Source organism: Molothrus aeneus, chromosome 24 (genome assembly GCF_037042795.1).
Source record: "Molothrus aeneus isolate 106 chromosome 24, BPBGC_Maene_1.0, whole genome shotgun sequence".
NCBI classification, from domain to species: Eukaryota; Metazoa; Chordata; class Aves; order Passeriformes; family Icteridae; genus Molothrus; species Molothrus aeneus.
The window spans coordinates 4009014-4034381 of NC_089669.1; the positions used below are offsets into that span (position 1 = coordinate 4009014).

The 25368-nt window shown below is 47.7% G+C and overlaps 1 protein-coding gene across 1 annotated transcript; it reads right to left on the minus strand.

The window, feature by feature from the left end:
- PIGR (polymeric immunoglobulin receptor) lies at positions 1 to 9975 on the minus strand. Its single transcript, XM_066565456.1, has 10 exons — positions 9888 to 9975; positions 7345 to 7674; positions 6501 to 6824; positions 5568 to 5894; positions 4175 to 4492; positions 2447 to 2567; positions 1852 to 1970; positions 1100 to 1219; positions 915 to 973; positions 1 to 126 (listed from the first exon to the last, which is right to left on the minus strand). Exons 1-10 carry the CDS (start codon positions 9967 to 9969, stop codon positions 1 to 3), a joined length of 1926 nt encoding a protein of 641 aa, XP_066421553.1. The 5' UTR covers positions 9970 to 9975.
- Positions 9976 to 25368: the final 15393 nt, after the last annotated feature.

The window sequence follows — 25368 nt, forward strand, 5'->3', positions numbered from 1 at the left end:
TCAGACCCGGTCCTGGGGTGGGGACACGTCCAGGCCAGCGCTGTGTCCCCCGGAGCTGGCCTGGGCGATGCTGCTGGAGGTGGCCAGGAAGGAGGAGTAGGCGAGGTCAGCTTCCTCCTTGGAGCTCTGGGAAGGACAGGAGGACACAGTCAGGGCATGGGCATGGGCAGCGCTTTGTGGATATCCCAGGATAACATGGGGACACTGCAGGAGTGGGATGATCCAGTGGATCACACTGGTGCTGATGTGAGCATCAACCCCAAAAGCTTTTAGGTTTGGGATTCCTTGGCAAGCCTGTCCCTGGTTGTTGGCATCCAGCCCCCTTGTCCTAAAGCTCCTGGGCTTTACTGGTGTCCTGACAGTTTCCTTGATTACTCCAGTTCAGCTCCAGGAACTTACACCACCCACACCTCTCCTGTTGGTAGGGGCTTTGAAAAGCACAGGCTTGAATGTGGCACCTGCAGCCACTGCCAAATGGGGCCAATGCACCATGATCTTACCCAAGGGGAGGCACAGAAAACTGGGGAAAGGCAGAGATCACAGCAAATCTCAGCCCTTGCAATGGCAGAGCCCTCCCTGCCTCCCCGTGCCATTGAGAAGTGGGATGTGATGGTTTCCAGCCATCTGCTCATCCCAGTGATTTGTATTTCTGGTAACAAACCCAACGTTCCTGACACTGCCTGGGGCTGCCTTGGTTTATTTCTTGAAGCAAAGTGGCTGCTGTTGATGTCTCTGCTAAAACAGGGAGTGAGGACAGGGGTGAGACCCCCCCACCCACAGGGGCTGGATCTGGGTAAAAAGGAGAGCACCTGGGTATAAATAAAGCCCCTGGGAGGAGACAGCCCCTTTGGGACAGAGTGCAGGGCTGTGGCCACATCTCCCAGGTCAGTGGCCTCTCTCCTGCCTCCCCTTACCCTTTTTGCCTTTGTTGTGTTGGCAGCATTGTCCGGAGTGTCCGTGGTGGTGATGAACTCTGCAGGCAGAGAAAGGAAGGTGTTGGGGAGGGGACAGAGGCTGGCAGGTGTTTCTGTGGCCTTTGTGGGGTATTTCAGCAAGGAAGGGCTGCCCCTGACCCCGGGGCTGGGCTGGGGTCACTCACCATCCCCTCCCATGGGGGTCTCATGGGTCTCCTTCACTCTGTTGCTGGCACTGAAGTCCCTCACACTCTCAAAGTCTGACATGCTGATGTTGGTCCTGTAGCTCCCCACGGACACCAGGTCTGGTGGGAGAGAGCAGGAAAATCCCTCAGGTCTCGCTCAGAGTGGGTGGGAGCGCGTAAAGAGCCAAACCCTCTGTGCCAGGTGATGCTGTGGCACAATGGGCAAAGCCCACAGAGGGCTGGGCTCTGCCTCAGCCTGGACACTCTGGGAGCTGGAGCTCTCTGGATGGGTCAGTGTGAGGAGCAGGGGGTTGGAGCTCCCTGGATGGGTCAGAGCAGGGAGTTGGAGCTCCCTGGATGGGTCAGTGTGAGGAGCAGGGGGTTGGAGCTCTCTGGACGGGGTCACAGGAGGAGCAGGGGGTTGGAGCTCTCTGGATGGGTCACAGGAGGAGCAGGGGGTTGGAGCTCTCTGGATGGATCAAAGCAGGGGTTGGAGCTCTCTGGATGGGTCACAGGAGGAGCAGGGGCTTGGAGCTCTCTGGATGGATCAAAGCAGGGGCTTGGAGCTCTCTGGATGGATCAAAGCAGGGGCTTGGAGCTCTCTGGATGGGTCACAGGAGGAGCAGAGACCTTCCTGCCCATCCTGGTGTGGTACCAGGAGAGCAGCTCAGGCCATTGAACTCAAATGAGCTCAGGACCTTTAACTCAATGCTGCTGCTGTTTCTTGAGAGCCCAGAGAGGCAGGAACTCACCAGATCTCTTCAGCTGCCTGTATTTGACAATGGCAAAAGCTGTCACAACAATCAGGATCAGGCCAGCAAGAGGGCCCAGCACCAGGGCCAGAGTGTTGGAGCCATGGCTTTCATCAGAGCTGGAACAGAGGGAGAGAGATGTCACTGAGAATGATGCATGTGAAAATCCAGCAGGCTAAATTTGGGTAGGATGGTAATTCTGAGTGAGCATGGTGCAATTCAATCAATGAACTGGATTCTAGCACACAGAATAAAACCCAAATAAAAATATAGGCTTGAGGTCGGGCTGAAACAGCTACATCAGCAGCTGGGTTATAAATACGTGAAGGAAAATTCTCTAATATCAACAAAAGTACTTTGTACCTGGAATTTCTAATAATTTCCTTCTGATACTATTTTCTTGAATTGGAGATTAATTGTGAGTCATCTTGCCCTTTGCTGTCACTTTTTATCTTCTCTGACATTTAGAGCAAAGTTCTTTGGGGACAAGATTTTTTGTGTATGTTGCTAAACAACACACACAGGGTGTACAAACACAATGGGTTCATATAAACCCCACAAAAATGATAAATGGCATGGGATGGAGAGAACCAACCTTTCTGGGGCAGCTCCTTTTCGCACCTCAGCGTCACTGTGGGCTCCTCCTGGGGGAACAGCTCCAGGATCACGGCTGGAATCAACATCCAGGAACTCTGGGCTGAGCTTGGCATCTCTCCCTGTGTGTCCCAAGGAAGGAGAGGGGTTAGAGAGCAGCAGCAGGAGAGCTGCACACAAAAACTGCTGGGATGTGTTTGGTGGATGTGGAGCTGCTGTTGGGGGTTTGGCTTTCCATGAGAGGCTCTTCAAAAGGGGGGCTCAAGGCCTGAAATGCTCTCACACCAAATAATTTACTGTGAAAATCTCAAGCAGGATCTCTCTGCCAATGAACTTTTGAAAAAGTCTTGCATTTCTAAGTTCTGCCTCTAATATTTCCAGGTCAAATTTTACCTCCTTGCTTTCCTTTTATTCCTGTCTCTTTGCCCACCGAAAGCAATGGAATGGGGCTGTTTTACCCTGTTTTCACTTTAGCCATCACCCACTTTGGATGGGTAAATATCAGATACCCAGGGCTCTGTTCTTTCTCTGCTTCTAACAATATTCCTTCCCCCAAAACCATTTCAATTCCAAAATACTCCACCAAAGCTGAGACTAAGCCCCTTGCTGTTGGTGTCAGCCTCTCCTGCTCCTTCCTGGTTTCATGTTTATTAAGATAAGAAGTTCCCTGGAGCAAGATCTCTGAACTTGATCAGTTCTTTGCCTGAAAGGTGCCAGATGTTGCCTAAACTAAATAAATATATTATAAAATAAATAAAATGCTATTATTAAAAATAATAATAGTATATAATTATAAAATAATAGCAATAATGATTAAAATAACATAATACTTATATATAATTAAATATAAAAGTAAATAATATATTATAAAATAAATAAAATATTATTATAAATCATTACAATATTATATATTATATTTTAAATAATAATAACAACAATAATATTAAGTAATAACATAATACTTATATATTTAAATATAAAATTTAATAAATAAATATAAAATAAATCGAGTATTGCTATAAAGTATTAAAATATTATAGAATATAATAAAATAATATCAATTATTATTATTTAATAATAAATTATAACATAATTAATTATATAATTGTTACATAATCATAATTAATATATAATTTTTGTATTATATATTATATGTAATTATAATTAATTATATGATTATTATATAATCATAATAACTTATATAATTAATTATACAATTATAATTATAGATTTTATAATAATTCTATGATAAATTATTATTATATAATAAATATAGTAATGTAATTATTATATCTAATTATAGATAATAATATAATATTATTTATTAAAAATAAAAATAAAATATTATAATAATATTATTATATTATAATAAAATGTTATATTAAAAATAATATAAAATATTATTATTTTATATTATATAAAAATAATATTATATAAATATAATATTATTTTATTAAAAATAAAATATTCCATTGTAATAGAAACAATTAATCAGCACGGGGTTAAAAGTAAAATTGCTGTAAAAAGAGGTGAGGTTTAGACTGAAAGAGGTTTTTTACGACTGGGAAGTCAAAACAGAGAGACAAAAACCCTGAAGGCCAAGAGTGCGAAGCCGGGAAGCCGCGAGGTGCCCGCGCTTGTGCTTTGAGCTGCTGCAGCCTAGCGGCGGTGGGGAGCCCTGCCGGGCACGGGGCAGCAGCAGGGACAGCCGGCCCTGCCCGGGGCTCACCTGCGCTCACCCGCAGCTCCACGGCCATGGTTTCCCCGAAGACCCCGTTGCGCTTCAGCCCGCACCAGTACCAGCCTTCATCTTCCTCGGCCACCGGGTCCAGGCTCAGCACCACCGTCCTGGCGTTCGGCTCACAGGCGTCCCCCGGCTGGGGCAGCCCCTGCTGCTGCTGCACTGGCAGCATGGCACAGCCCGTGTTGTTCCACTTGCACCAGTACTTCTCGTAGGAGTAGTACTTGCAGGGGTAACAGCAGGTTAAATTCACCCGCGAGCCCGCCTGTGCCTCCACTTCCTTCTTTCCCGTCAGTGCAGGTTCTCCTGTGAAGGCAAACGGGACATCGGGGCTGGGGGAGAGCTTTCAGGGGTGGGAGAGGCACTCAGCAGGTGGTGATGCTGCTGGGGGTAAATAAAACCCTGGGAGGAGACAGCCTCGGGACCCTCGCTCCTTGAGACAGCCTTGCCCCCTTGGGACAGAGTGCGGGGCTGTGGCTACATCTCCCAGGGCAGTGGCCTCTCTCCTGCCTCCTCTCAACCTTTTTGCCTTCCTTGTGTTGGCAGCACTTTCCAGCTTGGAAGGAAAGTGCTCCTTGTGTTGCTAAATTAACATTAAAGGTGCTGTTTATGTAATAGATGATGTGTATAAATTGGTGCTGAGGCTACACTAATCTCACCTGGTGAAAATCCTGGCATACCAAAGGAGGGTTCTGGGAAATTCCCTCTGATGAGATTTCAGTGATATGCACCAAGATCCTAGCCTGAACATTCGTCTCCAGAAATGTTCATTCCAGAGGATTATTCGTCTGAGCAAACCCCAGCAATAGGCATTCATCATCGATAAGATAAATATGTGTCTCCTAGAATGTATATTGCAGGAGATTTTCCTCTAACAGTTTGGGAAACTCTCAGCAAGAAAGGAAAAACTACATGAATATGCTAAAAGGATAAAATCAACAATAAGAAAGCAAGAAACCCTTCCCGGCAACCCTTGAAGCTTAGAAATGTATAAAAAGACTTTGTGAGAGCTGTCTCTTGGTGATGTACAGAGGAGAGGAGCCAGAATGCCCTCCCTGTCTCACCCAACCTGGTTCAGCGCTGATCTGATCTTTGCTTGTGGCCTTTTTGTATTGTATTTTAATTACTTGGAACAAATTCTCCTTATTAATCAAATTGGCTAATTCATTTATAACATCTTCTTGTAAGGCTTAAGAAATATTTCATGAGAGTTTTCTGCGAACACATTCCCACAAAACCGAACCTTCCTGTCTCAGCTTTAAAGCTGCTGGGGTGAGTTCAGGCTTGGAGCTCACATCCCTTCCCAAAAAGCCAGACTGCTCCCTTGGGGTGGTTCTGTACCCGCTGAGCAGGCAGAGAACTGCCAGTGCACAGCTCTTACCCGGCACAACCGTCAGTTCTGTGGATGACTGCTGCTCCCTCAGTTCATTTGACATGCACCAGTAAGTGCCTTTGTCCTTCTCCTGCAGCTGGTTCAGGATGATGGTGAGGGTTTTGTTTTCGGGGTTCTCGAACATGGCCACTCTTCCTTCATAGGAGTCCTCCACACGCCCAGTGTTGTCTATGATTGTGTTACCACATTGCCTGCCTTTCTGCTTGCACCAGAACCTCGAGGAGGAGTTTAGCAGAGGGTCATAGAGGCACTCGAAGCTTGCTGAACCTCCAACTTTTGCAGTTATGTTGGTCTTTAAGTGAGGGAAATGTTTGTCTGTTGGTAAGAATGAAATGAGCAGTTATAAGAGTCTCACTTGTGTCCATGGGGCACCCTCCCAAGGAAATCAACATTATCAGATCAAACAAAGCTGCTATGGCCAAAGGGAGCCCAGGCAAAGCTCAGGGGTGCAAACATCAGGAGACTGTCATGGCACTGGTGGGAATTCATCCTAAAGGGTCAGTCAGGCCTTGCTTTTTCCCAAATTCACTGAGTGTTGTTGGCTTTGTGGGCAGATATTCCAAAGCTTTGTTCCCTTTGCTAGAGGGACCATCTACATCTGTCAGTTTGAGATTTAAGGATCTGGGGGCTTGAAGAGACAGCTTGCTTGCCTCAGACTGGGGGGGTGGAACTTGTCTGCTGGAGTTTTGGGCTGGGGAACGGAGCTATCCACATCTGGGAAGGTGAAGTCTGGGTACAAGCTTCATTTAGTGATGGTTTAGTGCGTTACAGGTGGTTAAATGGATAGAAATAAGTATATAGATGAGAGAATAGGATAATAGCAAAGAGAAATTCAAGTTCTCGCTAAATAAAGTGACACTGCAGCTGATGCTTCTGAAAAGCAGGAGAGAGGAAGGGGAAAACACTCTGGGAACAGCTCACCCTCGTAGATAAACACGTCCAGCTCCTTCTTTGTGCTGTCCTTCTCATATTCACCGGCCCCACAGTAGTACAAGCCTGCATCTTCCCAGTCCATCTGAGTCATGGTGACACGGAACGAGCCTGGAGGGCTCTCAAAAGTCAGCTGAAGTCCCCCTGGGACATCTTTGTCCTGATAGCTGTTGACAATGTTCCTGCAGCCATCCTTCTCCTTCTTGCACAGGTATTTCCTCATCTCGGCCGTCTCCTTCCCAAAGCCGCAGGTCACGGTCCAGGTGCTGCGCAGCTTCACGTAGAAGAGCTCAGCATCCTCAGGAACAGGTGGGGCTGTGCACAGAGACACTCAGGGGATGAAATGAGCCCTCCCTGAAAGCACCTGCAGCTCTCACACACCAGGCAGGCCAGAGGTGAAGCCTTCTTTAAGAGGGAGAGGGGGAAAAACTCAAAGAAAATGGTATTGTAGGGAGTAAAATATTGGTAAAATACCAAGAAAATGGTTTTTGAGGGAGTCAATATGGGTAAAATTACCAATTGGTAAAATACCACGAAAATGGTATTTGAGGGAGCCCTAATATTGGTAAAATACCAAGAAAGTGGTATTTGAGGGAGCCCTAATACTGGTAAAATACCAAGAAAAAAAACCTGAAAGAAAATGGTATTTGAGGGAGTCAATATGGGTAAAATTACCAATTTGTAAATTACCAATTGGTAAAATCCCAAGAAAATGGTATTTGAGGTAGTCCTAATATTGGTAAAATCCCAAGAAAAATGGTATTTGAGGGAGTACTAATATTGGTAAAAATCCCAAGAAAATGGTATTTTTCGGGGGCCCCAAGGCTGTAATTACCTTCAGCAACGCTGAGGGTGACTCTGAAGGAGAGCCCCCTGCCATTGGTGCCCAGGCCGCACTGGAAGGTGCCGGCATCGCCCATCTCCAGCGCTGAGATGTTGACCAAGAAATGTTCCTCCTGGGGATGGTCAGTGAGGGTGACCCTGCCCCGGTAGGCAGCAGCCACGAAGTCAGAGGACACCACGGTGAGGCAGCTGGAGCCCTTCTGCCTGCACCAGTATTTCCTGTCGTGCTTGTTCATCGGGGTGGGGGGGTAGAAGCATTTCACGGTGACCGAGCCCCCCCGCACGCCGTGCACCTCCCTGGGGCCGAACACGGGGCTGGAGACTGCGGGGGAACAGGCTGGGGTCAGTGCCCTGTGTGCCACCAGGCTGTGTGTGCCACCTTGTGTGCCCCAGGGCAGTGCCCTGTGTGCCCCGGGGCTGTGTGTGCCACCTTGTGTGCCACCAGGGCTGTGTGTGCCACCTTGTGTGCCCCAGGGCTGTGTCCTGTGTGCCCCGGGGCTGTGTGTGCCACCCTGTGTGCCCTAGGGCTGTGTGCCACCCTGTGTGCCCCAGGGCAGTGTGCCCTGTGTGCCCCAGGGCTGTGTGTGCCACCAGGGCTGTGTGTGCCACCCTGTGTGCCCCAGGGCTGTGTCCTGTGTGCCCCAGGGCTGTGTGTGCCACCCTGTGTGCCCCAGGGCTGTGTCCTGTGTGCCCCAGGGCTGTGTGTGCCACCCTGTGTGCCCTAGGGCTGTGTGCCACCCTGTGTGCCCCAGGGCAGTGTGCCCTGTGTGCCACCAGGGGTGTGTGTGCCACCAGGGCTGTGTGTGCCACCCTGTGTGCCACCAGGGCTGTGTGTGCCACCCTGTGTGTGCCACCCTGTGTGCCCCAGGGCAGTGCCCTGTGTGCCCCAGGGCTGCGTGTGCCCCGGGGCTGTGTGTGCCACCCTGTGTGCCCCGGGGCTGTGTGTGCCACCCTGTGTGCCCCAGGGCAGTGCCCTGTGTGCCCCAGGGCTGCGTGTGCCCCGGGGCTGTGTGTGCCACCCTGTGTGCCCCGGGGCTGTGTGTGCCACCCTGTGTGCCCCAGGGCAGTGTCCTGTGTGCTCCAGGGCTCTGTGTGCCATCATGTGTGCCACCAGGCTGTGTGTGCCACCCTGTGTGCCCCAGTGCTCTGTGTGCCACCCTGTGTGTCCCCAGGGCTGTGTGTGCCACCGGGTGCCCATGAGCTCCCATGGCAGCGAGGGACACCTGTGAGATAAAGGTGCTCCCCATGATGCCTTCAGATTTTAACTTCTGTATTTTTCAGGTCCTGTTCTGCACTGGTGTAGAACTCTGAGCTGCATTTAGAATGTCAGAAGCTCTTTTCACATTTTGGTCAGACAAAAATCCCTCTGGGCCTGCAACTCAAGGACACCCTCTGCCTCAGGCCCCAAATATAAACAAAAGTGAATTTTGGGGAGCAAGCTGGGGGTATCTGCCTTCATTACCTGAAGCTGGAATTGCAGAATGTGCAAACCGACCAAAATTATTTCACTCTGAGAAACTTGTGACCATTGCCCATTTTGGGTGTAGCCTCATAGGAGGCTTCATCTGCCCTCAATGTACCTGAAGCCCCTTCATGAAATAGCTCCACTTTTATCCTTTTAACTTTTTGTTTGGCCTCTGTTTCCAGAAACTAAAAAACCTGTTTTTGAGAAACATTCTCTATTTTGGGTGTAGCCTTGTGGTAGGCTTCATCTGCCTTTAATGTACCTGAAGGGCCTCCATTAAATACATCCACTTTTATCCTTTTTACTTTTTATCTGGCCTCTGTTTTAAGAAACTCCTGACCATCATTGATTTTGGCCCTTCATGAAATACATCCACTTTTATATTTTTTACTTTTTGTTTGACCTCTGTTTCCAGAAACTAAAAAACCTGTTTTTGAGAAACATTGTCTATTTTGGGTGTAGCCTCATGGGTGGCTTCATCTGCCTTTAATGTACCTGAAGGGCCTCCATTAAATACATCCACTTTTATCCTTTTTACTTTTTATCTGGCCTCTGTTTCAAGAAACTCATGACCATCATCCATTTTGGGTGTAGCCTCATAGGAGGCTTCATCTGCCCTCAATGTACCTGAAGGCCCTTCATGAAATACATCCACTTTTATATTTTTTACTTTTTGTTTGACCTCTGTTTCAAGAAACTTGTGACCATTGTCCATTTTGGGTGTAGCCTCATGGGAGGCTTCGTGTGCCCTCAATGTACCCAAAGGACCTTAATGAAATACATTCCCTTTTATCTTTTTTACTTTTTGTTTGGCCTCTGTTTCAAGAAACTCAAAAAGCTGTTTTTGAGAAACATTGTCTATTTTGGCTGTAGCCTTGTGGGAGGCTTCATCTGCCCTCAATGTACCTGAAAGCCCTTCATGAAATACATCCACTTTTATCTTTTTAACTTGATCTTTTTCTCTTTTTAAGCCTGTTGCAGGCACCACCCAGACCCTCCTCCTCCCTTCCCAGTGCCACCCCTGGTCCTCGGCCACCCCAAAACCTGTGCCCCATGCAGGTGACACTCACTGGCTGCCTTGGGGAGGTGTCTGCTCCTTACAGACCCAGCTGGGACCAAGGTGAGCAGGAAGAGGAACGCCAGTAAAGTCATTTTTCTTGCATTCCCTGGAAAAAAAAATGCGGAAGACATTGAATAATCACATTTGCAAAATGTTAATCATCCAATAACCTTCGTGCTTGGAGGATCTGAGGGTTGTGGCTATGTGAAGTAGAGAGAAATTTGGTTTTTGATTGCTCCTGTTGGGGAATTGGATGGGAAAAAGGGAGTTAATAATATTTTTGTTCTTGCCTGGGTTGCTGCACAGGAACAGGACCGCCTGTGGATCTTATCCCAGCGCCCCAATATTCCCTCTGCCACAGAATTCCTGGCTGGAGCCTGTATTTAGTGACTCTTTGTTTCCCTGGTCTCTCCAAGGACACACAAAAGAGAATAAGGATGATATTTTCACCTCTACTCTTTAATTCTTTCCTCAGCTGCTGAGGAATTGAGTGAGCTGTAGGGATTTACCTCCAAAATCAGATTTTATATGGATTTCCTGAGCACACCTCTTGATCCACCTGCCTGTTCCAACTTCATAGAAGGCACCCACAGGAGCTGATGAGAAGTGCCAAGGAAAACCCTTATAAACAATCAGAGCAATTTGATTTCAGGGCATCAAGTGACACAATTTTATTGAGGGTAATTCCCGGCAGAAGAAAACAGCTTTTATTTCCCTGTTAAGATGAAAGGTGTTCTGTTGTGCCTCTTCCTTGTATTGTGATTTCTCCTTGCTCAATGGCCACTTGTCCATGGCTAATAATTAACTCACTGAGCATGAAAAATTCTCTTTCAAACACATCCCAGAAGTAGCCAGCAAGGCAAACATAACAAATTCTGCACAAAGCAAACAAGGTGGCACAAAGAGAACCTTGATGTTTGCCCCTGGCTGACAGCAGCTCCTCTGCCTGATGGTCACCTCACCACCTCCTGTGGTGCAAGCAGGACCCAGCTCAGCCCTGCCCAGCTGGGCAAAGTAGAAATAATCTCTTATTCTGATTTCTTCTAAAAGTTCAGCTGGTTTTGGGGTACAGCCCACGTTGTTCTGTCAGGTCTGGAAGGGTTACCAAGATCTGTGCCCACCCAAACCAGGGGTTCCTGTGCTCTTGCACCACCAACACCTACAGCTCTGAGCTGTCCCCAGCCCTGTTTTCTCAGTGCTGTTAAAATGTAAATGGAAAAATTACAACATAATGACATTTCCTCTTGCTTTCCAACTCAAGACAGTTAATTTTGTTGTTGTTGTTGTTGTTGTTGACTTCATGTAGTCCTGAGAAGGACTAACACTGTTATTTGTCTGTTTTGATTTACTGCTGGACTCTAAACCTCACTGCAGCTCCACTGGGTGACAAGGACATTTTACACATTTTGTGTGTAAAGCCCTGGGGAGGGCAGATGCCCTTCAGCCAGTCCCTCTTTATAGATGTGTTTTTACTGTCTTCACCCTTAAAACTGGCTGATGGTCATTTCCAGGACACTTCTCTGGACGTGGGTTGGGACCATCACCTTCCTCTCCAGTGCTCTTCTATGCCTAAATTTTTATATTTTCCTGGTTTCCAGCAGCAGTGTTGTCTGGCCAGGCTGGCTCTTCCAAATCTCCTCCATTACAAGACTTTCCCCATATTTCTGTTGTGCTTTTGGGATTCTGTCAGTCCTGGGGAGAATCTTCAGATTTATGATGATTTGGGAGAGACCAGGACCTGACCCCCAAGCTGTGCAAACTTAAGCCTGCAGCTGCTCTCTCTGAGTATGGAGCACCAGAGTCCAATTCCCAAATTCTGCTGAATTCCTGCTGCAGGGATTGCCAGGGATCAGCCCAGTCCAGCCCATTAGATATTAACTATTGCCCCTGACAATGACCAATGTCAAGGCCATGCCATGACATTGACAAAACATGAAGGTTTAATTGTGACATTTGTCACTCCAGCCTGGGATCCCTTCTGGCGTTTTGTGGAATGTTTGCTGCTATTCAAATAGTTGAGAAATAATAACAGAGATGTAATATATTGCATATATTCTATATATTTTATATAGAGGTAACATTTTGCCCCTCAAATCCTTTTGACCCATGGGTAAACTGTGCAGATACAAATTGTTGTAGAGAGAGTTGTGCTGTGAGGAGGTGCTGGAGGCTTCTGTGCCCTGAAAAAGTGCACAGCAACAAATTTCATCCTGGGTTATTCACATCTTCCACTGCCCACCAAGGTCATTTCTGATCTTGCCCTGCCATGGGTTTTATTTGCTGCAGTGGAATGGGGAAAAGCCACCAATCCACCAATCCATTTCCATGGGGTGAAGAATGAGCAATCTACTTCCAGATAAAAGATCGAGCTGACCAAACATGTGCAGAAAATAAACTTTTCCAGTTCCAAGCAGATGCCTCCTTTACGATACTGAGAGAACAAATAAAAGGGGCTCGTTTGGTGATGCACTGAGCAGAAACAGTTGGGCAGAACTTGCTGAAGATTATCAGGGTTTACCAAGAAATTAGGAGTTTTTAGGAATGCCTGCAGTGCTTGGGACCCTCTGAACTAAGAATGTTTGTGTCAGTTAAACATATGAGCAACTTATTTCAGAAAAGAAATAGAATAGAATAGAATAGAATAGAATAGAATAGAATAGAATAGAATAGAATAGAATAGAATAGAATAGAATAGAATAGAATAGAATAGAATAGAATAAGCAGGGAGCTCTCATGGCAGTGACTGCATTCCCAGCTGAGGTTGTGCTGCTGGCCCAATTTTATGTTCCTTTTAGCTGTTGGATCCACTCTACACTAACCTGAGACCTGATTTTGTGTTCCTTTCAGATCCTCCATGCACCCACTTGTTGTTTTTCAGATCAGACCTTCATGGTTCATTTGTGTCTTGGGCTGGAAAGTGACACCAACTTCAGCACTATTAATTTTTTTTAGTTTAATTCTCCTCTGCCTGCAAGGAGCAGGAGCATCCCATGGCCCAAGAGCACAGGTTCACCTCAGTCTGGAGGGATGGATGGTGCCACTGTGGATTCATTAACAACTGCAATTAGGTGATGTTTATTTGTAATTCAGAAATGTATTACATCTATAGGAATGTTCCCTTTGCAGAGTAGGGATTCAGGTGTGTAGAACCCACACCTTCACTGAGTGGGACAGGGCTCTGCCAGGCTCCTGTGATTTCATTTTTAGGACACCACATCCAGTCCATTCATTTAAGCTTCAGGTTCTACTTATCCTTCCGTAACTGTACAAATTTCTCAGGGAGCTTCCAAAGCAGTTCCTTTAGGACACAACTGCAGCAATTCTCTTCTAAAATTTCAAAATCTGCCTGTTGGGGTTCAAAAGCCAGTAATGACCTCAGGCTGAGTCACAAAATTTAGATTATTACAGTAATAATTACTGACTTTTCTTTCCTGTGTTAAAACTTAATGCAAATATTGTAATGATAATTTATGTTGGGGGTTTTTTTTTCCCCAGAAATTAAATATTAAAAATCTGCTGCAGAGAAGAAACCATAACTGCCACAAGCCTGTTCCTATGGTTCTTCCAGAAGAAATCAGCCTCCCACCAGTGAGCTCTGAACATGAAATGGCTCCAAATCGCTGCTTCCCTCCCGTGTGAGGAAGGCTCCTCAAAAGTGACTCAAGACTTGTGTTCTTCTCCTTCCCCATCCCAGCACGGCCCTACAAAAGGTTGTGCATTCCCAAAGATGCCAAAGCAGCATTACTTACACTCCAGGCTCCTCCTGGCACTTCTCTCTTTCCCTCTCAGGCTGACCCTGGGAGCTCTGTGAGTGTCCTGTGTCCCCGTGGGGCTGTGGCAGTGCCAGCCTGCTTTAAATACTCCCTGCACCTTCAGCCCTGCCTTTCCACCTGTTGTGCCTTAAAGGAACAACATCCAGCAGCGCTGCCAGGTGAGCTCTGCCCACTTGGGGCTGGGAGCCAGAGCCCAGCCAATGCCCAGACACTGCCCAGCCCATGCCCAGCCCATGCCCAGCCAATGCCCAGACACTGCCCAGACACTGCCCAGCCAATGCCCAGACACTGCCCAGACACTGCCCAGACACTGCCCAGCCAATGCCCAGCCAATGCCCAGCCAATGTCCAGCCCATACCCAGCCATGCCCAGACAATGCCCAGCCCATGCTCAGCCAGAGCCCAGCCAATGTCCAGCCCATACCCAGCCATGCCCAGCCAATGCCCAGCCATGCCCAGCCATGCCCAGCCAATGTCCAGCCACTGCCCGGCCAATGCCCAGACACTGCCCAGACACTGCCCAGACACTGCCCAGACACTGCCCAGCCAATGCCCAGACACTGCCCAGACACTGCCCAGACACTGCCCAGCCAATGCCCAGCCAATGTCCAGCCCATACCCAGCCATGCCCAGACAATGCCCAGCCCATGCTCAGCCAGAGCCCAGCCAATGTCCAGCCCATACCCAGCCATGCCCAGACAATGCCCAGCCATGCCCAGCCATGCCCAGCCAATGTCCAGCCCATGTCCAGCCACTGCCCGGCCAATGCCCAGCCACTGCCCAGACACTGCCCAGACACTGCCCAGCCAATGCCCAGCCCATGCCCAGCCAATGCCCAGACACTGCCCAGCCAATGCCCAGACACTGCCCAGACACTGCCCAGCCCATGCCTGGTCAATGCCCAGCCATGCCCAGCCCATGTCCAGCCAATGCCCGGCCAATGCCCAGCCAGAGCCCAGCCAATGTCCAGCCCATGCCCAGCCATGCCCAGCCCATGCCCAGCCATGCCCAGCCAATGTCCAGCCCATGTCCAGCCACTGCCCAGCCCATGCCCAGTCAAAGCCCAGTTCATGTCCAGCCAAAGCCCACCCAATGCCCAGCCCATACCCAGCCATGCCCAGCCATGCCCAGCCCATGCCCAGCCATGCCCAGCCCATGTCTGGCCACTGCCCAGCCCATGCCCAGCCAAAGCTCAGCTCATGCCCAGCCCATGCCCAGTCAAAGCCCAGTCAAACCCCAGCCAAAGCTCAGCCCATGCCCAGCCCATGCCCAGCCCATGCCCAGCCCATGTCTGGCCACTGCCCAGCCCATGCCCAGCCAAAGCTCAGCTCATGCCCAGTCAAACCCCAGCCAAAGCTCAGCTCATGCCCAGCCCATGCCCAGCCCATGCCCAGCCCATGCCCAGCCCAGCTCTGCTGTCCCTCCAGGCTGTCCCCTCTGGTCACAGCCACCCCAGGGCTGGGGGACTCCCAGGAAAGCTCCAGGGCTCCTCCTCCTCCTCCTCCTTTGGGAAGGAGCTTGGTGGCTCTGTGGGGTCAAGCCCCTGGAGAGTTTTGGGCACCTCCGTGCCAGCTTTTGCCCAGGCAGGACCTGAGCAGCCAGGGCAGCTGTGATTCCTTGCTCTGCCTCATTTTAATGATGCAAAAGCAGGAATTCCTTCTGACTGGGGGGCCACATGGAGCTTTTCTCACCCACTCAGTGAAAACTGATGTGTTTGAACAGGATGGCAGCTCCTGCAGTGCCTGGGAGCAGCAAGGGCCCGACCCAGAACTGGGATCTTCAACAGATTTATCAGATCCTAAAGCCAGCCTTGGAAGTACCTTTTGTTTAGCTGAGGGTGGTGAGCTCCATTTTTACTATGAATGTGCAGCTCTTGGGGTGAGGAAGGAGCTTTTGGGGTGAGGAAGGAGGTCTTGGGGTGAGGAAGGATCTTTTGGAGTGAGGAAGGAGCTCTTGGGGTGAGGAAGGAGCTTTTGGGATGAGGAAGGAGCTCTTCATGTGAGGAAGGAGCTCTTGGGGTGAGGAAGGAGCTCTTCATGTGAGGAAGGAGCTCTTGGGGTGAGAAATGATCTTTTGGGGTGAGGAAGGATCTTTTGGGGTGAGAAGGGATCTTCTGGGGCAAGGAAAGAGCTCTTGGGGTGAGGAAGGAGCTCTTGGCTGCCTCTGTCCTTGGTGGGGATCTTGGACAGAGAGAGCAGCCTCCACCACCTCTCCTGGATGGGAACAAACCCTGATCCCCTCCAAGCTTCCCACCAGAGCTGCTTCCCTGGGCACTCAAAACCCTCCCCAGGTCATGCTGGCAGGACTTGTTTGGTCTCGTGGCCACCACTTGTGCTGGCTGGACCATGGTGGCCACAGCTGTGTTTGCTCTCCTGGAGCTCCCATTCTCCCAGGCACGGATCCCAGGGGATCAGCTTCCCTGCTGGACCCTGCAGAGGGATGGAAATGTGCTTTTAACACCTTGCAGAGGAAGGTGGCATGGCCTTGAGCAGAGGAAAACCCTGCAGAAATATGGGAACTTCTACCTGCTGGTGCATCTCAAGGAGCAAAAATTAATCCAAGGTGAATGAAGATGGGTTTTTTTTTAAACCAAACCCCCCTTTTCACCCTCAAGGTTTCCAGTAAAACCAACCCCTTGCCTCATGCAAATATATTTGAAATGTATTTCCTTGCTTTAGCACACGAGGAAGCTTTTCCCTGCCAAGTCCCAGGTTCCAAAGCATTTTGGCATCTCCAGAAAACAAACAACCTTCGGATTGCTTTTATTTGGGGAGTGCAGATTGCAGCACAAGCCCTGATCTGAGCGTGGAACCAACTCTGCTGCTCAGGGCTGGGCCGTGCTTGGGCTGAATTTCAGCTGCTTCTGAACCTGTGGATATCCCTGCAGCAGAGGGGAAGGAAAATCAGCACTTTGGGAACTTGGGTGTCTGAGAAACTGAAATGAGATGTGGTTTATGTGTGGGAAAATTACTCTATGGATCAGGTTTTTTAAAAGCAAACACAGAAAATCCTCATTTTTTGAGCAGCCTAATCCTTTCCAATTCTGTGATTCTCTGATATGAGCAACCCTGAAGCCAGGAGAGGCGAAGGAAAAATGTCATTTTGGGAATGTGGGTGTCTGAGAAACTGAAATGAGACGTGGTTTATGTGTTGGAAAACGACTCCAAATGGATCAGGATTAAAAAAAAAAAAACCCACAGAAAATTCTTATTTTTTGAGCAGTCCGAGCCTTTCCAATTCTGTGATTCTCTGATATGAGCAACCCTGAAGCCACAAAGGTCCTTCCTTCCCCACCCCTCCCCAGTTTTACCTTTCCCTCAGAGAAACAACCCACAAACAGTTGGTTTCAGGGGCATTATTTTATTCTCTCTTCTGCAAACCAGGGAGCAATTGGGGCAGAGTGGGGGTTCAGCTCTCAGCAAAGGGGATTTGGGTTCTGAGGAGTGCAGGGGGAGGTGTTGGGGGCTTGGCTTTCTGCAGAGAAAATTCCCAGCTCAGGTACCCAGGGGCTTTCACAGAAGGTTCTGGCTCAAGTCTTCATCAGGCACCTTGAAAAATAATTTTTCTCCATAGGGTAACTGTAAAATAATGAAATAGAAGAGAAGCTGTGATCTGGCATTGCCTCTCTCTGGTATTTGTAGAAGTAATTTCATAGGTATTTCTGGGTTTATGCCAAACTTGGTATTTAAAATTATATATTTAAAGAGTTTTGAGAACAAAAAGGTGGAAAAACCCGGGTCAGAGGGGACTTCTGGAATCAACCTCCTGCTGGGTTTGGAGAATTATCCCAGGCTTTACCTCAACCCAGACCGGTGTAGAAAAGGCACAAATAATTTCTGGGTTTTATTCTCCATTTTAGGAGGTTTTTTACAGAATGTTGATAGTTTAGTTGATTTTCAAGGTTTTAGGGAAAGTGTAATTTTTCTTTCTATTATTTATATTTAGGACCAGAAGACCCCTGTTGGCTCTGAGTGCATTGGAGTGAGAACATGAAATCACCAAATTTCTGAGCCACTATTCCACTAATTTTTTTCAGTGGAGTCCTTTTTTACTGATACGAATTCTTCCAGATTAGATACACTTTAAAATATTTTCTGAGCTGATTTTTACAGGAGCTTTTCTCTCAAAAGAAAGATCAACAATCTGAGACTCTTACATAGAAGCTGGTCATCCTGATATTTCCAAGGATAGCAGAGATTGTCCTGCACAACAGAACAAAAGAGAATGACATGGTTGCAACACTGTGAACAATAATTACTTTTGTATAATGCTGAGAAAGGAGATAAGAAATCAGAATTTACTGAAAGAGGCAGGAAGTCAGATAGCAGCTTTACTGCTTGCAATCAAATATTATAATCGACCCTACAATAAATATATGCATATTCTTGATTTATTGTAGGATTTAATCCAAGTCGTATGAAATCCATGCCTTAAGGATTCTTGGGAAGGAGTAAAGGCAGGAGTTTGGCAGCAGAATGTGATTCTTGGGCTGTGGGTTGTGATTCCTGGACTGCAAACCTGCTTTTCCTCACTAAGCCACAAATCCCCTGCTTAAAATGTCACTTTATTCTCTTTTGTCAAGGGAGAGGACACAGGACACCTGCAGTGCCAGTTTCAGCAAGCACCCACCTACATTTGCCAGAGCCCATCCTGAATTCCTGCTCCTCCCCCGGGCTTGGGTTCTCCTCCATCCTTTCCTCCTTTCCAGGGCTCAGCCCAGCATGGGCCAAAGCCCCTTCCAGGCTCCCTGTGCTGCTTCTTCCTCCCCCTGTAAAACAAAACACAGGGATGCACTCCAGGGAACGCCCCCACTAGCACTTCCTGAAGTATTCCAGCATGTCAGACACCAAATTAGGCCATTATCAGGCCATTATTTCACCATTATTTCACAGTTTCCTTCTTGTGAATTGCGTGTTTCCCCTCGCTGCTGTCATCCTCGAAGATTCTCTGGCCCTAAATTTATTTCTGTGGGCATAACATGGTCTGGATTGAGGTAGATGCACCTAACTTTGCAAATCAGTTCTTAGAAAGGATTTTTTGGGCCTGTCTTTTCAGCATGGCATGGAATGAGCTGGATTTGGCCCCGGAAGGTGCCCAGGGTGAAGCCACTCGCACCACACAGGTCCCTCCCTCCAGGGATTTCCATCGCCCACGGAGCCACAAATCCTCCACACACAAAAACCCAGATTTCCATTTCTTTCATTTGCTTTGTTTTTCAGAACGTTTCAAACAAACCCAAACAACTTCTCAAGGACTTTGCTTGCAGGTCCAGTCACGTTCTGGGGCTGCAGGACAGACACGTGTCTGGGAGATGGAAATGTTCCACAGGTCAGACTCCAGCCCTTGAAAATCACAAGCAAAGCCCTTGCAAAACATCCACTGCAGCCCCAAAAGTCGGTTGCCTGACTAATTTACCTGTCTGCTTTTGAAGCTTGATTTTGGCCAGGGTGAGGATGATGACGGTGATGCAAATCAGCAGAAGCAGAGCTGATAACACGACTGGGAGCAGCTGTGGTTCACCTGAGGAGCTGGGAAGATGAAGCACCAGGATTAAATTAGGTCTGGAGTCACCTTTGTGGTTCATACAGGTGGCTGTTTTCATATTAAAGAGTACCAAGGAGCTGTAAACTCTGAATCAAAGCAAAGTCAACAGAGTCAAGGAGAGTTGATCTGGAGTTGATCCCAATCATTTGATCTGGAGTTTGGTTTATGAGGAAGTGATTTCTACAGCTGCTCTGTAGGGTTTGTGTTGCCAGCTGAATTAGCCCCTCCAAAGGGAAAATGAGCTGTTTACACAACACAAATTCACAAGCACAATATGAATTCACAAGCAATACATCCTTGTGGTGGCTTGTTACAGCCCTCACACTTTTGGAAGCTCTTTTCCCTCTTTCTGCCAGGATGATGTGGCTTGGGAGAAGCTGGGGATGGGGAGGATGGGGTGGATGAAGATCCCTGGTGTCCACCTTGGTACTTGGATGAGGATCCCAGGTGCCCAGCTTGGTACTGAAGTGGATTTGGGGACTTTGCCCAGCTGGGTTCTGGCTGGCCCTGCAATTCCTGGAGCAGCTGCAGGATCCCTCCAGCAGGCCTGGCTGGTGGCCACAGCTGGGGGAGAAGTTGGAGCTGCTCACAGGAGGGAAATCCACTGGGAACAGCTTGCACTGGGGTGAGACACAGGAACTGGCGTGGAGAACGACCAGGGAATAATTCCTGCCCAAAACCCTGCCAGCCTTTGGATGAACCTTGAAGCCCAAAGCCCAGAGCTCACTCCTGGTTCAACAGCAAGCTGCCCATGGGCTCCTGGTGTGATATTCACATTTTCTGAACAGAGAGAGACATAATTCCCTCTCCCAGGATTTTCCTGGGAAGCTGTGAAAGTCTGGGAGAAAGCTCAGAGAAAGAAGAAAACATTTCTTATCTCTATCTGCTACTCCTGTTGTTTAGCACATGTGGAATGTGTTATAGAAATTGTTTGCCAAAGAGTGATTTCTTAATTGGCCACTGGTGATAGTTGTTTTAGATTGATTGACCAATTAAGTCAAAGCTGTGTTGTGACTGTCTAAAAGGAGTTTTTCTTTAATATTATACAGTTTTAGTATAGTAGAATAGAATAGAACAGAATGCTTTATTAAGCTCTTAGTAAAAATGAATGGAGCATTAAAATTAATATAATATAATATAATATAATATAATATAATATAATATAATATAATATAATATAATATAATATAATATAATTCCTTATTAAGCTATACTAAGAGGTTAATAAACATTAATATATAATGTAATATTATAAATAGAATAGAATAAATATAAGTGCCTTATTAAGCTCTTAGTATAGCTTAATAAAGCATTTCTCCAACCTTGTGAAATCACAGAGTCATTACACATTATCCCCTAAGGGTCACCCTGCTGCTACAACACTCCTGGCTGCTGCAGGGCTCGGGAGGGTGCCCAGGGCTGTGCAGCAGCCCCACATTCACCAGGGCTATTGCTCAAACCCCAGCAACGTCCCCAAGGTCCTGGCAGTGTCCTGGGCACAGGGAGGCAGGCAGGAGCACGGCTGTTGACTCTGGCATCTGCTCCAGGGCAGCAGCCAGCACCAGCAGGGTCAGAGACAACTTCAAAGTGTGCATGGACATGAGGTGGCCTCATGTGGCATTCACATTCTCTGTAAAAATCCCTTTGCTCAGGATTTTGCTCCTGGGAAGCTGAGAAGCATCAGAGAAAAGGGAAAAAATTCTTATCTGATTTGCTTCTCCTGTGTTTTGCTCATGTGTTTGGAGATTGTTTACCCACAGGTGATTGTTTCATTGGTTTCATGTGAATTATTTTGACTCTTTGGCCAATCAGTGCCAAGCTGTGTCAGGACTCTGGAAAGAGTCAGGAGTTTTCATTATTATCTTTTTAACCTTCTGTCTGTATCCTTTCTGTATTCTTTAGTATAGTTTAGTGTAGCATTCTTTAATATAATATAGGATCATCAAATAATAAATTAGCCTTGTGAGAACATGGAGAACATTCATCATTCCCTCCTGCCACGGGGCACCCCTCAAATACAATAGCCTTGCTGCCTCCTCTCCCTTCTGGTGTCCCTGGAGGTGTTTTAGCTGTGCACAACCTCCACAGGGCCCTGGGATGGGGCAGACAGGCTGGAAAACACCAAGGATGTGCCTGTGGACTCACCTCTCTGGAAAGGTGGCACCTGGGGAGGCTGCAGAGGTGCCAGGGCTGGCAGTGGGCAGCAGGGAGATGGTGCCATGGGTGACAGTGCCCATCATGGTGTCCTTGGGGACAGTGCCCAAGGAGGTGCCATGGGTGACAGTGCCAATTCTGGTGTCCTTGGGGACAGTGCCCATGGAGGTGTCCTGGGTGACAGTGTCCATCATGGCGTCCTTGGGGACAGTGCCCATCTTGGTGTCCTTGGGGACAGTGCCCATGGAGGTGTCCTGGGTGACAGTGTCCATCATGGCGTCCTTGGGGACAGTGTCCATCATGGCGTCCTTGGGGACAGTGCCCATGGAGGTGTCCTGGGTGACAGTGCACATGGAGGTGTCCTGGGTGACAGTGCCCATCTTGGTGTCCTTGGGGACAGTGCCCATCATGGTGTCCTTGGGGACAGTGCCCATGGAGGTGTCATGGGTGACAGTGTTCATGGTGTCCTTGGGGACAGTGCCCATCTTGGTGCCCTTGGGGACAGTGCCCATCTTGGTGTCCTGGGTGACAGTGCCCATGGAGGTGTCCTGGGTGACAGCGTTCATGGTGGTGCCATGGGTGACAGTGCCCATCTCGGTGTCCTTGGGGACAGTGCCCATCCCCTGTGCCCTGCTGCTGTGCCTGGCTGTGCTGTGGCCAGCAGGACGTGGTGCTGTGGCTCCCTCAGGAGTGGCTGTTCCTGGGTCCCGTGAGGAGCAGGTTTCTACAGAGAAAGGCTTTATTATTGACTTTAAAAAAAATATTTATTTATTTATTATTTATTTGTTATTTATTTATTACTTAATTATTATTATTATTTTACTTTTTATTTTGAGGCTTTAGTACCCAGCCTTTGGCAGGGGCAGTGTGTTTGTTAGATTTACCACAGATTTACACATTTCACCTGGCATCGCATGTGAAAAACCACCAGGCTCAGGCATTCCTGTTCTCCTGGGAGTGCTGTAAAAGCACTGATGAACACCTGGGTACCTGGCAAATATTCCTGCCTTAACCCCCCTCGCTGTGCCTTTGCCAGAGGAGCTGTTCCATGGATCTGTCTATTTACCCTCTGCAGTTTCTCAAACTGCAAAATAACCTTCAGCTTCTCTTCAGAGCCAAACACCTCCCTGTGCTGCACTTGCCAGGACCAGAACGTCACATCCTGGGGGTTTGCATCATAACTAATCAATAAAATCACCCAAACCTATTCCATTTCTTTGGAAAGCTCAGCTCAGCTCTCCCACCCCTGAAAACCTTCACCATCACCCCAGCTGCTTGCTAATAATGAAAGGAAAATGTAGAATGGTTTGGGGACTGTTGGATTTGTGGGGTGCCCTGTGGCAGGAGGGAATGATGAATCCAACTCCATGTTCTCATAAAATAATAGTATCATTATTTTATGATACTATATTTTATTAAAGAATACTAAACTAAGCTATACTAAAGAATGCAGAAAGGATACTTCCAGAAGGTTAAAAAAATAATAATGAAAACTCGTGACTCTTTCCAGAGTCCAACACAGCTTGGCACTGATTGGCCAAAGAGTCAAAACAATTCACATGAAACTGATGCAATGAAAATGAAACAATCTCCGAACCCATTCCACATGAGCAAAACACAGGAGAAGCAAACCAGATAATTATTGTTTTCCTTTTTCTCTGAAACTTCTCAGCTTCCCAGGAGCAAAATCCTGGGCGAAGGGATTTTTCCAGAAAATATGAATGCCACAGAGAACCACCCAGGCCAGGCCACCTACCCTTGTGGACGAGCAGCTTGAGGGGGGCTGTGAGCTCAGTGTGCCCACTCCTGGCCCCACACCAGTACCAGCCTGCATCCTCCTCCCTCAGCTGCCCCAGCAGCACCGTGGAGCTGCTGGACATCTGTGCCCGCCCTCGGTGGGACTCCAGCACGAACCCCTCGGTGTCCAGCAGCACCTGGCAGCTCCCTGCCCTCCACCTGCACAGGTATTTCCTCTCGTAGGTCCCCTGGGGGTCCTGGTGGCACTGGAAGGACACTGAGCCCCCGACGGTGCCGCTGAGGAATTTGGGTCTCCTGGGAAGGGTGGAGGCTGCAGGAGAGGGCACAGAGTTAGAACAGAGTTAGAATTTCATGTCCTTCACCCAGCACTGAGCCCCCCCATGTGTGGGAATCCATAAAATCAGAGGGGTTTGGGAAAGCTGCAAAAGGCCTCAGAGACAGCAGAACTGGGACTGGAGCTAAGCAGGAGCCATGAGATTGGTCAGCAGAAAAATTATGTAAGAAGTAGAAAAGTAAGGACAAATAGAACAATGGTCTGTGTATTAATGCTTGTCTAGAATAACTCCCTAAGCTGCAGAAAAGTTTATCTAGTGAGATATTAGGAAGTTCTAAGCTTAATAATGGAGTTCTGTGCATTGTGTTTGAAGGCTCACAAGCAGGTATTGTATTTGAAATAAGCAAGCATTGTTTAACCAAAGGTAACTGTGCTTATAGTGGTTGGACAGAACTACTGTCAATATAGATTATGTACTATACAGATATAAATACTGTCAATGTGCTTTTGCTTTGTGTGATTGGTCAGAAAACTTTTAAAGTGAGTTGTAACATTAAGTTCTTGGTGTGCTGCCTGGGATGTGAGCTGGTGGCATCTTCCCATGGTCATAACCACGTAATGAGAGTGATGCTGGAAAATGAACCAGCTCCAGGCATGTTCCCAGCAGTCCTGTCCTGTTTGGGATTTGTACAGAGTGACAGAGAGCCCCTGACTGTGCCACTGAGGAGTTTGGGTCTCCTGGGAAGGGTGGAGGCTGCAGGGAGGACACAGAGTTAGAATTTCACGCCCCTCACCCAGCACTGAGCCCCCCATGCCCTGTCCTACCTGCGGCCACCTGCACAAGCACCTCCTGTGGGCTGTCCTGACCCTTCAATCCTTTTGTCCCACACAGATACAGCCCCGAATCTTCCTCCTTTAAGTCGCTGATCAGGACTTTGAAAGCTCCAGAGCTCTCCTGGGGGGTGATAACGATGCGTCCTTGGTACCTCCTGCTCACAAAGCCATCAGAGCTGGCGATGGGAGTGCAGCTGCTTCTGCCCACTTTGCACCAGAACCTCTTCTGGTCACTTAGGGTGTCCCCAGAGTGGCACAGGACTGTGGCAGAGCCGTGGAGCTGCCCTTGGATGAGCTGGGTTGGCTTTGGCACCGTGGCATCTGTAGGGAGAGAGCAGGACAGGGACTGTCAGCACACAGAGCCCCCAAAACCTGCCCCATCCTTTTGGCTCTACAACTTATCTCAGGCCATGCTGCTGAGCTCTGCTCTAGGATAATAAATATTCATCTTTTTAGCTTAAAATATCTAAAAAAATATCCACACATATAGTTCACACCCTGCAACTCCAGCAGTTATCTCCTTTACCTCTCCAAAACCCATTCACTCAGACATTTCCCCTGTGCCCTTCCCCAGAACCTCCAAACCTTTGTTTCCAACAGGCAGCAGAAGGAGAATCCTTTCACATTTCTGAACAGCTGATTTGACCAAACCTGGGTGCTTTTACACCCAAAAATGATGAAGTTATAGAATAACTTTATATAAAAATACATTATAAAACTCTGTTATCTGGCTTGTCACTGTCATATTTTGTGGAGAAATCCCTTTGCCAGGATTTCTCTCCTGGGAAGCTCAGAAGCCTCAGAGAAAAGAAAAACAATAATTATCTCATTTGCTTCTCCTGTGTTTTGCTGCTTTGGAGTGTGTTTGGAGATTGTTTATCCAACAGGTGATTGTTTCATTGGTTTCTGCTGTGAATTATTTTGACTTATTGGCCAATCAGGAGCCAAGCTGTGTTGGACTCTGGAGAGAGTCCTGAGTTTTTCATTATTACCTTTTTAGCCTTCTGTCTGTATCCTTTCTGTATTCTTTAGTATTGTTTAGTTTAGTATTCTTTAATATAATATAGTGTCACGGACATATTTTATTATGTTATAATATATAACATAATAAATTAATTATGTTTTATTATATTATATTTTCAATATAATATAGTG